The 15,703-nt window shown below is 59.7% G+C and overlaps 1 protein-coding gene across 2 annotated transcripts; it reads left to right on the top strand.

Annotated features, from left to right (window-relative positions):
- The first annotated feature begins 8,317 nt into the window (after positions 1-8,317).
- MRPL23 (mitochondrial ribosomal protein L23) lies at positions 8,318-15,502 on the top strand. 2 transcript variants are annotated; one of them, XM_042959261.1, is made up of 6 exons: positions 8,318-8,386; positions 10,324-10,446; positions 11,296-11,378; positions 11,973-12,046; positions 14,518-14,618; positions 15,301-15,502. In XM_042959261.1, exons 1-6 carry the CDS (start codon positions 8,370-8,372, stop codon positions 15,497-15,499), a joined length of 597 nt encoding a protein of 198 aa, XP_042815195.1. In that variant the 5' UTR covers positions 8,318-8,369; the 3' UTR covers positions 15,500-15,502. The 2 variants fall into 2 exon arrangements, with proteins under 2 accessions (XP_042815195.1, XP_042815196.1); XM_042959262.1 differs by lacking the exon at positions 14,518-14,618.
- The last annotated feature ends 201 nt before the right edge of the window (positions 15,503-15,703 follow it).

The raw sequence follows: 15,703 nt of genomic DNA, 5'->3' as shown, positions 1-15,703 counted from the left end.
AGAAAAAGAATCCCAAGCAGCCCCTGTGCCAAGCCTGACTTGGGGCTCGACCCCACCAACCTTGCTGAAATCATGACCTGAACTGAAATCAAGCGTCAGATGCTTAATTGACTGAGCCACCCAGGTGCCCCATACATACAAATTCTTCTAAAAAAAAAAAAAATTGAAAAGGATGGAATACTTTCTAACTCATTTTATGAGGCCAGCATTCTCCTGATACCAAAACCAAAGACAATACAAGAAAATTATAGACCACTATCCCACATAAACATTGATGCAAAAATTCTAAGTAAAATTTTAGCAGGTAGAATTCAACAGTGGATTACATGTCATGGCCAAGTGTGGTTTATCCCAGCAACATGGGGTTTGTGTAACATTCAAAACTCAATCAGAGTACTTCACCATTTTAACAAACTAAGAAAGAAAAGTCATAGGATCATCTCAATAGAAGCAGAAAAAGCATTTTGACAAAATTCAACATCTATTTCTGACTTAAAAAAAAAGTTCCCAGCAAACCAGGAATAGAGGGGACTCCCTCAACCTAATGATGGGCGTCTAATGGTGAAAGACAAAGGTTTCTCGTCAGAGACAGGAACGAGACAAGGATGTCTGCTCACCACTTGCAGTCGCATTGTACTGGAATTTCTTGCCGGTGCAATTATGCCAGACAGAGTCACACTAATTGTAGGGGGAAAAGGAACGCTGCTTTACTCACAGACAACTGGATCCTCTAATCCAATGGAATCTATAGGAAAAGCCACAAGAACTGACAAGTGAGTTTACCCAGGTTTCTGGACACAAGGCCGCCATACAAAGTCAGTTGTACTTCTGTCAAATAGCAATGAACTATCAGATATTAACACTTAAAAACACCACTTCCTAATAGTATCAAAAAATAGGGATACATCTGAAAAAGGGCATGCAAGAGTTACATGTTGAAAATATGAAACACTGCCAAGAAAAGTCAAAGACTTGGATAACAGAGAGCTGTACAGTATTCATGGATTGGAAGGCTTACTCAACACTGTTAAGATGCTGGCTCTCCCCCAGTTTGGCCTATGCATTTAATGCAGTCCCAGTGAAAATTCCAGCATTTTCTTAATGTAGAAATTCACAAGCCTATTCATATGGAAATGCAAAGGACCAAGAGTAGCCAAAATAACCCTGAAAAAGAATAAAGTCAGGCTAACATTCTGAGAATTAGGATAAGTCTAGGGTAACCAAAACAGGGCGATATTGGTATAAAGATATTCCAATAGATCAACAGAGCAAAGTTTTCTAGAAATAAACCCACACATATGCAGAAATGATAGCTTTCCTAATAAATCATGTTGAAGCAAGTGGATATCCACACACAAGACAAAAAGATAGAGAAGGAGGAGGAGGAAGGAGGATTATTTGAATTCACATATCATACTATATACAAAATTAACTCAAAATGGATCATAGACTAAATGTAAAACCAGGAATATAAAAACATAGGGGAAGGGGCGCCTGGGTGGCTCAGTCGGTTAAGCGGCCGACTTCAGCTCAGGTCATGATCTCGCGGTCCGTGAGTTCGAGCCCCGCGTCGGGCTCTGTGCTGACAGCTCAGAGCCTGGAGCCTGTTTCGGATTCTGTGTCTCCCTCTCTCTGACCCTCCCCCGTTCATGCTCTGTCTCTCTCTGTCTCAAAAATAAATAAACGTTAAAAAAAAATTAAAAAAAAAAAACATAGGGGAAAATGGTTGTGAATATGGATCACCAAAGATTTCCTAGATATAATACCAAAAGCACAAGCCCTGAAAAACAAAAATATTGGTGAATTGAAATGCATCCAAAATCTTCAAAATTTGCTCTTCAAATTTCAATGTTTCATTGTAAAGAGAATGAAAACATAAGATGCCAGCTGGGAGAAAACCTTTGCAAAACATGTATTTCGTGAGGGGCTGACCCAGAATATAGAAATAACTCTTACAACTCGGTAACAAGAAAGCAAACCACCCAATTTTTTAAAATGGGCTGAAGAACAGGCACCTTAGTAAACAAGATCTCGGAATAGCAAGTAAGCCACGGTCATCGGCGAGACGCCACGTCAAATCACAGGAACCACCGATAAGAGTGGCTAATATTGAGAAGCCCAGCCATACCAAACGCTGGGCAGGATGCAGGGGAACCTCAGGTCGCTGGTGGGAATGTGAAATGATACGGTTCGGCAGTATCCTTTTTCTCGAGAAGTTAAACGTACACCTGCCATGTGATGTGGTCCTTATGTCCAGGCATTTCCCCATGAGAAAATTAAATGTTTGTTCTCACAAAGACTTTCACATGAATGTAAATAGCAGCTTTATTTTTAATCGTCAAAAAAACTGGAAACAACCCAAATGTCCATCAACAGACGAAAGCATAAACAAATTTTGGTCTGTCCATACCATGGCAATCTGGAGGAATGTAGGATCGAGGCAGCACGGATGAATCCCAAAATAGTTATGCTGGGAGAAAGAAACCAGACAGAGAAGAGGAGAAACTATATGCTTCCATTTATAGAAAACTCCAGAAAATGCAAGCTAACCAGGTCATTGGCTGCTTGATGGGGATGGGGAGGGGCACAGGAAGGGAGGAAAGAAGGGATTGCCACAGTCCAAAGATGCTTTCGGGGGCGATGGGCTGGGTCCTCCTTGTGTGTGGACGGCCATCCTCTCCCTATGTCCTCAAGGGGCCGTCCCTCTGTGCCCGTCTGGGTCCTGATCCCTCTTCTTACCAGGACACTGGACACACGGAATCAGGACCCACCCCGGTGACCCCATGTTACCTTAATCACCTCTGTACAGTCCCCGTCTCCAGATATGGTCACATCCTGGGGTGCTGGGGGTCAGAACTCCAACACACGGCCTTGGGAGGGACGGGATTCGGCCCATAGCACACCTTCATGGCAAAAATGAGCAAAAGACATAAACAGACAAGTCACAGACTCAGGAATACGAATGACCAATGAGTGGCAAATGCACAGGAGAGGCAGATACCGGTGAAGACAGACATGTGACACGCCGTCCTGATGCCCAGGTTTGCAAAGGCTTCCGTTTCTTATTATACGCCAGGCCCTGGCAGAGACGCGCCTCCAGGAACAAGGGCAGAGGGAAAGGCAGACACAGGTTTGGCACAGGTGCCAGGGACTCCTGCGGAGGGAACCTCGGTGCTCACGGGGCAGAGTCTCGGAGCCCGGCCGTGAAGGCAGGCATGCCACACGGTGCCATCGTGTGACCAGCCATCCTGACCCATTGTGCTGGCCGGGTGACCTCGGCTCCGGGGAGTGCGGCCTGCTTGGGGCCCCAAAGCCAGGACTGATGCCCGGTGAGGTGCAGGGGAGGGTCCAGAAGACCCTGCGGCCCCGGCCTGGGCTGTCCTGCCTGTGCGGGTACCAGCCTGACCAGCCTGACCATCAGCCAGCAGGGCCACCTCATACTTATGGAGCCTTCAAACCAGGAGGGAACCCTCTCAACCACACGGGAGGCCCCAAGGCAGGACTGCTCCTGGCGAAGCTCAGGGACGCTGGGCCCTGCTGGATGGCTGGCTGCCTGAGACCCCCGGGGACCGGAAACCCAGGGGGCCCCCATAAGGAGGGCACGCCCGACGGAGGCGGTGAGAGGCATAGGGCCGCTGGAGGCCGCCGGGCGGTGTAGTGAGGAGGAGACGCTGGGGCTGTGGGCTTCAAACAGGGGAGGGGGGCACCAGCCTGGAGAAGCGGTGAGGCCTGGGGGCCCATGCGAGCAGGGAGGCCCCAGCCAGGAGCGGGACAGAGGGACCTGCCGGGAGGACACAGTTGGTGCCTCCCCCGGCACGGAGCCGGGCTGCGATATGGTGATTGACGGCAAATCGACGTTGGGTCGTTGAGATGACCAAAGGCTAATCCTCACAGATACTTGGTCTTCGTCCACGGTGCCTGGCTCGCAGCTCCCGAACCCTTGGGGCGCCCAAGAACAACAGAAGCTTCTTTTGTTACGGGAGCTGGTCCCTGTCTTCGGTCCCACAAGGGTGAAGAGGGTGTCTTGTTCTGTGTAGCAGCCGGGTGACGCGCTAGAGGGAGGCTCCAGAAAGGCCCTAAGGGTGGGGGCTGGGTGCCCAGGAGGACCGTTGGAAGGTTCAGTCCTGCCCCCTGACCTCCGGGGAGGGGAGAGGGCTGGAGATGGGCTCAATCGCCAAAGGCCGATGATTTCATCAGTCAGGCTTCTGCAATGAAGCCTCCGTTAAGAGGAGGGGTTCCGAGAGCCTCCGGGCCGGCGAACACGTGGAGATTTGGGCAGGGGGGGGACCCTCAGAGAGTGTGGAGGCTCCACGCCGCGCCCCCACGCCGGACCCTGAGCACCTCTTCCGCCTGGCCATTCCCGATTATATTCTTTTATAATTAACTGACGATCCAGCGACGGATCCCCAAGGAGGGGGGCGTGGGAGCCTCCAGTTTATAGCCCATCGGTCAGAGGCACAGGTGATAACCTGGTTGGGAGACTGGCCGCTGAAGGGGGAGGGGGTCTTCTGGGAGCGGGCCGACTCCAGGTGGACAGGGTGGGATTTGCATTGAGTCATAGGACACCCAGCTGGTGCCCGAGACTGACACACGCCTGGGAATTTGATGATCTTGGCCCTTATGTGGGCCAAGAAACGCCCTGTCCCCTTCCGGAACGTTCTCCATTTCCTATGGTTCCTCATGGGCTTCAGGGGAGGAGGCAGGCTTGCAAGCAAGCAAGCAAGCCTCCTCCGGTGTCACTGTGCCACCTCGGGCCTGCGTACAGGGCGTGTCCGCGGTAGGTGGTAGGCACACGGCTCGTAGTTCTGGGCTTTGGAGGCCAGCGCAGGTTAGAGCCAAACCAGGTAGTGGGGTGACCGCCGTGCCTGCTTCTACAAAGCAGCTCAAAAGCAACAGAATATAAATAAAGAAAAAGTCGAAAGGTCGATGGCATCTCAGTGCCCCCAACGAGCCCCTCTACACCCTCTTCTCAACTCTGTCCTTCCCCACCTGGCTCTCTTGCTCCCCAGGGTCACCTAGGGCTGGTTCATGGGTATCTCTCTGCCCAGAACCCTGCTTCTGGGGACCCAGGGTGAGAGCCGGTCCCCTCCTCCCGCCAGAAGCCTTCTGAACCCCATCCCCCACCCCCACCGCTCCTGCCCTTGGGGGAGCCCTTCTGTGCAGATGGGGTGACAGAGGGTCAGGCTGCCTTCATGCAGGTGATGAGGGGCTTCTGAGGGCCAGCGGCTTAGCCACGCCACCACCAGACCTTTTCACTTGAAATGCCTCTCAGGGAGGCTCTCTGACCCCTCCTTCCAAACTGCAGTCCCCTCCCACCTCCTGTTACCTCCCCACATGTGTCTCCAAGAGCATCTGATGTTCGTCACTTGTTGACTTGGGGGACAATAACCACGAGGCAAAGGATTTGTCGGTTTAGTGCTTTTCTCTGTGTCCTCAACCCCTGGAAAGATGCTGGACGCACGGTCGTTCCCGGCAAATATGGGTGGAACGAACGAGTGAGAGTGCGTGAGTGAGTGAGTGCACACACGGCCTCTCTCCTGCCTCCTACACAGCCCAAAGTCACCTCCAAGCTCACCCCATCCTTCCCCCGTAGCCCAGGGTGTCCACGGCTCTCTGAAAAAAGCCCCATCGCCCCAGCCCAGCCTGGAAAACTCAGCACGTGAGTGGACACACGTGTGAGACTAGAAGAAGCATGTTCCCACACACCGATCAGAATGGCCCAAGTCCAGAATACTGACAGCACTAAATGTCGCCAGAGATGCGGAGTGGCAGGAACCCTCTCGCTGCCGCTGGGAAATGCAGGAGGACGGGGCGGCCGTCTGTGGAAGCCAGGCTGTGGTTTCTCTTCATGGTTATGGAGCCATGAAAAGACAGAGAGGACCCTTAAGTGGATCTTAAGGGCAAGCGGCCAATCTGAAAGGACAGCATGCTGTAGGACTCCAACACTGTGACACTCTGAAAAAGGCAAAACGCTGGAAAGTGTAAAAAAAGATCAGTGGTTGCCAGGGGGTTGCAGAGCACAGAGAATTCGGGCCATGAAACTACTCCGTATATGACCCTGTCCTGGTGGATGCTTGTCCTTATACATTCTTCTAAACCCACAGAATGTACATCAGGAAGGAATCCTAATGGCAATGGTGGACTTCAGTTAATAATAAGGTGTCAGTATGGCTCCGTCACTTGTAACAAGTGTCCCAGCTCATGCAGCGTGTTAAAAAAAGGGGCAATCCATGGGGGAGCGGAGGGGCACATACTAGAATTTCTGGGTATTTTCTGCAAACCTGAAATTGCTCTAAAAAATAGTGTCTATTAAAAACAAAACAAGACAAAGTTATCAGCGTTTCAAATTTAACTGTGCATCTTCCATTTTATGTGGCAGTCCCACCCCAGGGAAGGCATGTGGCCAGTGATGGGGTAGGTCTGATGACACCAGGGAGCGAGGAAGGGGGAAGGTGCACGCAGGTGCCCCAGGCTGCAAGACCAGCCTCTGCGCCCAGAAATCCCAGGCCTGATGGGGAGGAATCCCACTGGCAGATAATCAGAGAGATGGGACGGAGTGTTGAGGGCTCTGCACCATGGAGACCGCATCCCTGCCCTCACCCTCCTCCACGACCCTCAGCGACCTGCTCAGATATGATCCCCCTCCTTGGAGCAGCAGGTGGCCCCCTCCAACCCATCAGAGTCGGCCAACTGCCTTCCCCCGTCAGCCACACACACCGTGGGCCCGCCTTCCAGCCACATCTCTGAGGGCGCGTCACACCCAACATCATGCCTTGAAGTTCAAACACGTCCAGAGGCGGCGCTGACCAGAAGTCTCCTGGCCCCGAGATCCCCATTCTCCAGCTCCATCCCCCTCCCTGCCACCCAGCATGCCCCCTCCCCACTGACTTCTTCCTACAGAGGGCCTGGAGCCCTGTCCTTCTCTGCGCCTCCCCAGAAGGCAGGACTGTCTCGGCTAATGTCCCTAGCGGCCACTCACCTTCAGTAGCTTCGTCCTAGGCGAACCCACTTATGCCAAACACACGGACAAGGAGGGCGCCCCAGCCGCTCCCCGTGACCCAGGCCCTCCTCTCCGAAGCCTGGGACAGCCGGCAGGGCCGGCCTCCTTGCTGCCTGAACCGTGGTCACCCTGGAGGCAAGGCTCTTCTGCTACTTCCTGGGGGTCCCTTCTCTCCCCCACAGATTGCTGGCACTTCCCTCTTGCCCTCCCGGCTCTGAGGCTCTGAGGAGGATTGAAGTTGCTGTTGGTGCAAAGAGAACAGGCCACTCAGGTGGGGGAGAGGCAGCTAAAGGGATTGACGAATGGCCAAAAGCCGTGGGGCATAGGAAACCGGGGAAGAGCGGGGCCTGGGGGCTGGAGGAGGGAGGCTGCAGCCTGGTCCCCCCACATAGGTCTGCATGCTGTTGGTGGGGAGGGGGCAGTGGGTCCCGCATGTGCCCTACGGAGTCGGGGATCCCCTGGATGAGGGCTGTGTGGGAAGCTGTAAGGGGGAAGGGGTCACAGGAGATGGGGAGAGCAGCCTGGTGCTGGCCAGAAGGGCTGTGAGGGGCCTTGGAGCTTGAGATCTGGGAGGGGACAAAGCCACCGCAGCCAGATGGAGATAGGGGCCTTAGACAAGGGCCACCCACCCGCCCCTTCCCCCATCTCCGACCTTAGCTGGCTGGCCATGGCCTACAGTTGCATGTGGGGTCGTGCGGGGTGCAGAGGGGTGTGGAGGGGGGGACACGTGGGACTAAGGGCGTGCTGTAGGCCATGGGTGGGGTGAGAGAGGATTGGGGCAAGATGCGTTCTGGATACTTGGAGGGTGCGCGGGACTTGGGAGGGACCCAGGGACATGAGGGATTCTGGGCTCTTACAGGGTGTGCAGGACAAGGAGTTCAGGCTGGGTAGGGTCCAGGTGAATGGGTCAGGAGCAGTGGGGTAGGGACGTGGGTCCGGGCTGGTGCGACAGGAAGCTGGGGCAGAGGGAGTCAGGTGCCGTGAGTGGTGCGGATGCGGTAGGGTAGGAGTACAGGTGAGGGGCGGTGGGCCAGACAGTGGGCAGGACAGTGGGCGTGGTGAGACAGTGGGCGGAGCGATGGGGCAGGTGAATGGGGATGGGCGACAGGTGTACGGGGCGGGGTGTGGGGGGGCAGGTGTGAGGGGCGGGGCGGTGGGCGGGACCGTCGGGGGGCGGGCCAGTGGGTGTGGTTGTGGGCGGGGGTGTGCTCGGGGGGCGGGGCGGCGGACAGGTGGGTGGGGCGGGGCGGGGCGAGGGGCGGGGCGAGGGGCGGGGCGCCGCGCGCCCTCCCGGAAGCCAGGGGGCGCTGTGGCGGGCCCACGCGGGCGGTGCGTGCTCCTCCTTCCGCCCGCGGCCCGGAAGCCGGCGATGGCGCGGAATGTGCTGTGAGCGGCCGGGGGCCGGGGGCCCGGGGCGCGGGCCTTGGCGGGGTGGGGGGCGGGGTGCAGGACAGGGGGCTGCGGACGCGGCGCGGACCACGGGCGCCCGCCCGGGAGGGTCACCGCCGTCCGCGCCGCCGGGGCGAGGACACTGTGCGGGTGTCCGCCGGGACCCCCGCGGCCCGCCCCCCACGCTGGAGGCTGACGCCCCGTGTCCCCTGCGAGCGGCGCCGGCCCCGGGATGAACGGGTGGCGCACGCACTCGCGCGCGGCCGCCCCGGGTGGACCTGCAGGCCTGTGGCGGGGCCGGGGCGCCCCGGCAGGTGCAGCGGGGCCGAGGGGCCGGCGCGGACGTGGGGAGCAGCCAGGGCCGCGGGTCGGGAGGAGAGCCGGCGGGACCTGCGGGGAGGGTGGGGTCACGGGTGAGTCACCCTCGGGGCCACAGGGAGGTAGGGCAGGTGGCAGCGAGCCAGAGCGCTGTGCTGGGAGCAGAAGTTGGGAGTTCCGCTGGAGACGTGCTTGTGGGATCCGCGCTTGTGGGATCCGCGGGAGGGCCGGGCAGGGGGCGGGGCGGGCGCGCAGGGGTGCCGGCCCCTCCCACCAGGCCGGGAGAGCCCCGTTCTCGAGCCCCGAGGGAGGGTGTTCAGCAGTGCTGGTTGTTCCGGGGCTGGAAGGTTCCAGCGTCAGGCAGGCCCTTGGGACTCATCCTGACGCTCAGCGTCGGGGAGGACAGGGGGGTTCTGAGGCCATGCCCGCCCGGGGGAGACTCGCTCCCTGCCAGGCTCAGGCCTCTAACCTCCGACCCTCACACTGGGCCTCCCCCCACCCCCAAACCCAGGGACCCGGAGAGGTGGAGGGTCTGTTGACAGTTACCCAGAGGGCCTGACTTTGCCCCCTGCAGTGCCGCCGTTGGTCACCAGGGGGAATAAGTGAGCCCCTTGGGTAGCCAGCCATTGGCCCAAACTCCAGTGGAGGGTAAAACAAGGCAGGCCTCTTGTTCCCTGAGGCCTTGCAGCCTCCAGAAACTGCCCTTACCCCCCTCTCACCACGGAGGTTCTGCCGGGCAGCTGCCATGATGACTTGGTCACCGGCAGCTCTCAAGTAGATGGCGCTCAGCTCTGGGGCTCACCAGGGCCTCCGAACCCCTGGCTGTCCTCATTCTGCCCGGTATAGGATTGGCCTCGACCAGCCTCCTTTCACACTACAAGATCGGGGGCCGTGTGCAGCGCCGCAGCTTGGTCACCGGGGGTCCCAGTGAGACCCTTGATGGCACCCCGTGTCCCTGTGTGCCCACCCTCCCCCAGGCCTGGCCTCTGGCCTCCCTGCAGACTGGACCTCAGACACCCTCCTCACCCGGCTGCGCTGCCGTGTGCAGGCCCAGAGCACATGTGGGGTTGGCTGTGTCAGTGGGCCGGGGCTGTGGGTGGTGGCATCGCCTGTCCAGCTGTGCCCACCTGCTTTGGGAGTCCTCAGGGTGGGGACTGTGATGCTCTCCCACCCATACGGTGTGCGGGTGCCCACGCCCCTGCTGCGGGGAAAGCCAGGGTTCGTAGGGAGCACCGCCACGCTGGGCTGCGTGCTGGTGGGACCGTCACCTTGAACAAGCGTGTCTCCAAGCCCGGCCACCAGCGTGTGGGGGGGGCCGCGGTGGGCGTGCTCTCTGCTGGCCGGTTCCTTGAGTCTCCCATGGGCCCTTTCCAGGGGCCGGCCCTGAGGGTCTGCAGCCCCCGCTACTCGGAGTGGATGGGCACCAGGGGTCTCGGGGCCCACACCGGGCAGAGCCATGCCATCAGCACAGGGGGCCGTGGGGTGCCGGCCTATGGAGAGCTGCCCCCCTTTGCTTCCCACTCCTGTGGCTATGGGTGAACAGATGGGGGTGTGCCGGGGCAGCCCTGAGGTCGCGCATTCTGAGTGTTTGATGCAGACGAATGTCTCCCTCTCAGGTACCCTCTGTACCAGCTGGGCAACCCCCAGCTCCGTGTCTTCCGAACAAACTTCTTCATTCGGCTGGTGCGGCCCGGCACGGCCCAGCCCGAGGACACCGTGCAGTTCCGGATCCCCATGGAGTAAGCCCCCGAGTTCGGGCTGGGGAGCGCCCCCGAGGGGCTGGCCGACCTGCTGGTGTCACAGAGCCCGGCTCATAGGTGTGGCTTCCCCTTGCTCTCTCCGAGCCGCTCTGCAAATGTGGCCCAGGTCCTGGTGTTTGCAGAGCCTTCCTGCTGTTTGCGGAGCCTGGGGCGAGGCCGGGCTGCCCCCCCCACAGGGAAGCCTAGTTGAGGGCCTGACACTTCTTTTCCTGCATTGAGCTCAGTGCTTTTCCCAGCAGGCGGGCCCATCCTCTTGGAGCTCCTTACCATGGCTTCCCAAAACCTAGTTCTCAAGGTGGTTCCTTCACAGAGGCCCTGGCCACTGGAGGGATGCAGCGTCCTGTCACCCAAGCTGCAGGGCACTCTCTGGAGTCTCAGGACGTGACTGTCCCCGCGCATGGGCCTGGGCTTGGCCTGAGCGTCAGCTCTTAGAGGCCAGGTGTGGCCAAGGATGAGGTTTATGATGCCGCGTCAGGTGCAAAGGTTGGGGGCCTAAGCTACCGACGCCTTGGCTGCCGTTTCCAGGAAAGGACCTTGCGGTGGGGAGGCAGCTGTGCAAGGGACTGGCCATGGTGGGCCGGGCTCCTGGCCGCCCAGGGGTGCCCCCAGATCGGCCCTTCCCTCGGGAGAGCTCTGCTTGGGGGTCTGGCCCCTAGTGAGTGCAAATGGTGGCTGCAGCTGACCAGTCCCCCCGTGTCCCCCTGCCAATGTATGGAGGGCAGGAGAGCGCCAGCGGGGCTGGTGGCCGCATCGCCTGTGGCTCCTGCCCCACTGGCCAGCTGCCGTTTATCTCGGCCCGGCTGAGTCTCGCTTTTCTTCTCTGCCCAGGATGACCAGGGTGGACGTCAGGAATTACCTCGAGCGCATCTACAACGTGCCCGTGGCCGCCGTGCGGACGAGGGTGCAGCACGGTGCGTCCCGGGCCCCTGCCGCCCTGCCGGGGGGTGGGCTCCCCTCATCGCAGCCGCTCTGGGGGGTCTGCTTCCTGGCACGTGAGGGAACTGAGGCACTCAGGGTGAAGCAGCCTCCCAGGCCCTCGCTGCCCACAGGGCAGAGCTGGCACGGAACCCGGTCGGGCTGGCCCCGCTCCCGCTCCCACCCTGCCCACGCCGCACCACGCCGCGCAGCCCGCGTCCCCTCTGCCTCGGGAGCCGGTCAGCAAAGTGCTTTCCTCTTTGTTCCCTTAACCTCTGTCCCCCCACCCGGCAGCCTCCTGCGTGAGGGGAGGCAGCCCACGGGGGTCGCGGTGCTGACACGCGGGAAATATGGGTTTCTCGAGTTGCTCAGACACGTTTGCGTTTGCAACAGCAGAGCCTGGCGGTGCTCACCGCCCCGAGCACACTTGGTAAATGTGAACCGGTCACATTTCGGGCGTGACCTGCTGTAATCTGTGGGAGACCAACCGACTCTTCCACGTTTGCCTCTTTCTAGAAAGTGGGTTCCTGGATTAGTTGCACTGGAAATCTCGTGCTTGGAGTAAAGTGTTCCCCCCTCCCCCCCGACAGGTTCCAACAGGAAGAGGGATTACAGAAACGTCAGGATGAAGAAACCAGACTACAAGGTGGCCTATGTGCAGCTGGTGAGTGGGCTTCGGGCAGAGTCCCAAGTCATGGGCGTGACTTATCACGACCGTGACCTTGGTGCGGGGGACGTGTTTGTGCAGCAGCCCCCGCCTGGGGCCCTGCGAGGCAGGATTTCCAGGCCCGCGGCGCGCGGGGCAGAGCCTGCGCTTAGTTCTAACCCCCGGCGAATCCCCAGGCTGAGCTGGCGTTCCGAGCACATTCAGCTGATGGGAGGGGACCGCGCAGGGCATTTCGGAACTTCTCAGGGGCCAGCTGTGTCGCGCCCTTGGACTTTGAACGTGCTGTGACCACAGGCGGGTCCACTCAGGTCCAGGGGGTTCGGGCTCAGGCAGAAACCAGGGCTCTCCGAGCACCGAAGGGGCTCCTGCCGCGGATGGACGGCCTGGCCTGGCCTCCGACAGGCCTCAGGCTGGGAGGCAGTTACTGCCCTGGGCGGGGGGTGGGGGGCAGCCGCCTCCGAGCCTGGGTGGGTTCGCCGCGCCCCGGGGCCCTGGCTGAGCCCCCTCCCCTCTGGACTGGGTTGTGGGGCACCGGCACTTTCTGCCCCGTCCTCTGGATTGTGTGCTGCCTGGCCAGGGGCTCGGGAAGAGGGTCCAGGACCCCATCAGAGCTTTTGCCGGCCAGAGACCAGAGCCGTGGCGAGTGAAAGCCGGCTTCCCAGCCCCCTGCTCAGGCCCTCCCGTCCAGCGTGAGGTGACCCCGCTGGAGCCTCCTCGGACGAGCCCTCCAGGACCCCCAGCAGGGCCTCCCCTTGGTCTCCGTGAGGACCTGCCAGCGAGGGCCCTCCTTGCAGGGTCCGTTGGCTGCCCCCCACCCCCCGCTGTTGGAAACACGCGGCAGGGAGCTGGGGGCAGGGGCCTCCTCCGTGTCAGGAGCTCAGGGCGGGAGGCGGCCGGCCGTGGCCGCTAGATGGCAGTAGCGCTATTGCAAACCCCCTGGGCCCGCGGCCCCGTTTTAGGCGCTAGGAGGCCGTTGCTTGCAGGACCGGGTGAGCACGGCAGCGTTTCTGACTGCAGTTGCTGTTTTAAACAGGGGCCCCCGTAATTATTTGGCCTAATATTTGCCGTGCACAAAACCAGCCTATCCAGGTGGAGCGAGCGGCCGTTGGCCTTATAAAGGCGCCTGTGTCCTGTGTGTGAAATCGGGCCATCTGTCTCTGTCACGGCGTGCGGGCCCACACCCGCGTGCCGGCATTCGCCACCAGGGCTCCAGCAGGCCAGCTACGGTTACAAGCGGCTCCTGAGTCACCCGAGCCCCCACATTCTTCCCCGGGCCCCACCTCGCTCAGCGGAGCCTGCTTAGATCTGGTGCGTGCAGCTGCCGCTCGACGTGCCTTTCTTCCTCTGTGAAATCGGGCAGCACAACTGGGGACAGAGTCCCTGCTGGGCATGGTTCCTGCCGGCCCAGAGTGGCATTTGTGACGGACCCCCGCCCCCCAGCCTGGAAACCGGCAGGAAGCTCGGGCCCTTCCCCTCCGAAAGGGTCCCTTCTCTGCCCCCACCCCCGTGCCGAGCCCGGCCTCTCCCTCCCCGTGTGTCCCCGTGGGCCCCGCTCTGGGGCTTTCAAAAACAGAGCGAATTGTAAAGCGCACGAGGGTCAATCACGAACACAAATTAAGTTTCCGAGTCTATTTTGAGTTGACTGCTGCGGAAAAGCCCGTCCGGCGGGGTGGGGGCCCCACGTTTCCCCCGATGCCCTGATAAACATCTCTGTGGCCCTGTGGCCCTGTGGCCCACGCAGCCAGGGGAACGTCACCCTGCGCGCGGAAGCCTGCCGTTCCCACCGCGGTCGCTGGCCGGCGGGAGCCCGTGGGGGACGGCCGATGGCCCGAGGGGCGCTTGGGACTGACAGTCTCCTGTCCCGGTCCTTTCTGCCACCGAGCAGCTCACACTCTCCCCTTCGCAGGCAGCGAGGGCTTACTTTTGGAAGTACAAGGCGAATTTCCCTCCAGAGGGGCGCCCCGGGGGGCCCAGTCGGCACCCACAAGTGGCCGTTGTCTCGGATAAGAGAGGGAGAATTTCTCGCGGCAGCTCCCTCCGTTTTTTCCTGAGCTGTTGCAAATTGCCATCTTTGTATTTATATTTTAAAATGTCATTTTGGGTTTTCCCCCACCTCAGAAAGCTAGCAAAATCACCTCGATATATTACACATAAACCCCCGTTCTGGGCAGTCAGCCCTGCATGTAAACTATTGCCCTTTGGTATTTTAAAAAAGAAAAAAAAGCAGTTTTGAGCTGTGTAAGCTAATCCTGTAGCAGGCTGGCTGCCGCGTGCACACAGCCCTGCTTTCTTGCTGGGGCCTGCGCCCCACGCCGTGTGATCCGAATTTATAAACCTCCTCTTCTCGGGGTGGGGGTGGGCTGTTTCAGATCGTACTTGGCCGCCTGCCCAAAGCCAAGTTTCTTTACAAAACAAGGGTCTCCAAGAACCAGCGCACTTGACTGATTTTACTTATTAAAATTTTCCAGATACGGAGGCCGCCCTGCATCCTTCTTCGCCCGTCTGGAAGCAGACGGCGCTGCCCTGGCGCGTCCCCTCCCGCGCCCCCGATCCGGGGAGCTGCTCCGGGGTATTTAGCAAATTGAAACAGCACCTCACGGTTGCCCGGGTCCCCGGGGAGCGGGCAGAGCGCCCGCCTCCGCACCAGCGGGCCCGGCCGGTGCCCCCGCACACATGCTTGGGGGTCTGGGTTGGGGCTTGGCCGACACTGGCACATTCTGAACTTTTAGTGAAAGACGTAAAACCAGTTAATTTGCAAAGCCGGTCTTGATTTATAGACTGCTGCATATGTACATTTCTTTGTACGTTACACGCGTCTTATTTGCCAAGCTCCGAGCCGGGAGGAGGGGTAGTCTTTAATGTGGGTAAAGGCCTTTAGGTATTTTGGATGGAAAAAGTTTCAGTGTGGCACCAGACGCTGTTTGTGCCGGGTTTTCCTGCCCCTCGCTCCTGCCCCCCAGTCCGGCCGGGCTGCCCCCGCGCCCGGTGAATGGGCGCTTTGCTGGGCTGCTTTTAATGAGGTCCCAGCCAATGCAGACACCAGGCCTCGGAGAGATAATGTCGATGAAAAGGGGCATTGTCCGGGGTAATGGCTTCCCGCTGTTAGATAAAAGCCAGCAGCAGGCCGAGATGTTTATTTTCCAGGCGAGGACCTTCGCCCCCGAGACGCTGGCCGCGTGTCGGCTCCGCGCAGGAGGGCCCGGTGTCCCTGTCCCCGGCACGGTGCTGGAGGCCTTGCCTTTTCTCCGTAGGCGCACGGACAGACCTTCACGTTCCCCGATCTGTTTCCCGAGAAAAAGCAGAGCCCTGACGGCAGCCCTAGCGACGAAGACATCCAGGACAGGCTCCTGGATGAGCAGCGGCGGAGGCAGAGCCGGGACCCGCGGCGTGGTGGTGTCCCCGGCTGGTTCGGCCTGTGACGGCCCCAATAAAGTCCTGCGTGTGGAGTAAAGACCCCCGACTCCGTTCTCCTCTGTACCCGGTGTCCCCGTGCAGGGCTGCACCCCACGGGCACACACGGGCGCCTGGCTGCACGGATGGAGCAGGGCCTGGGTGATGGCGTGACCCGTTCTGGTCCCCCGAGTTAAGGGGGGGACCCCATTGCAGCCAGGGGGTGGGGGCGGGGAGCCCTCCTGCTGAGGGTCCCGGGCGAAC

This window comes from Panthera tigris, chromosome D1 (assembly GCF_018350195.1).
Source record: "Panthera tigris isolate Pti1 chromosome D1, P.tigris_Pti1_mat1.1, whole genome shotgun sequence".
In the NCBI taxonomy this organism is placed as follows: Eukaryota; Metazoa; Chordata; class Mammalia; order Carnivora; family Felidae; genus Panthera; species Panthera tigris.
Note: the sequence above shows the minus strand (reverse complement) of the source record. Positions and strands in the feature narration are given on the sequence as shown.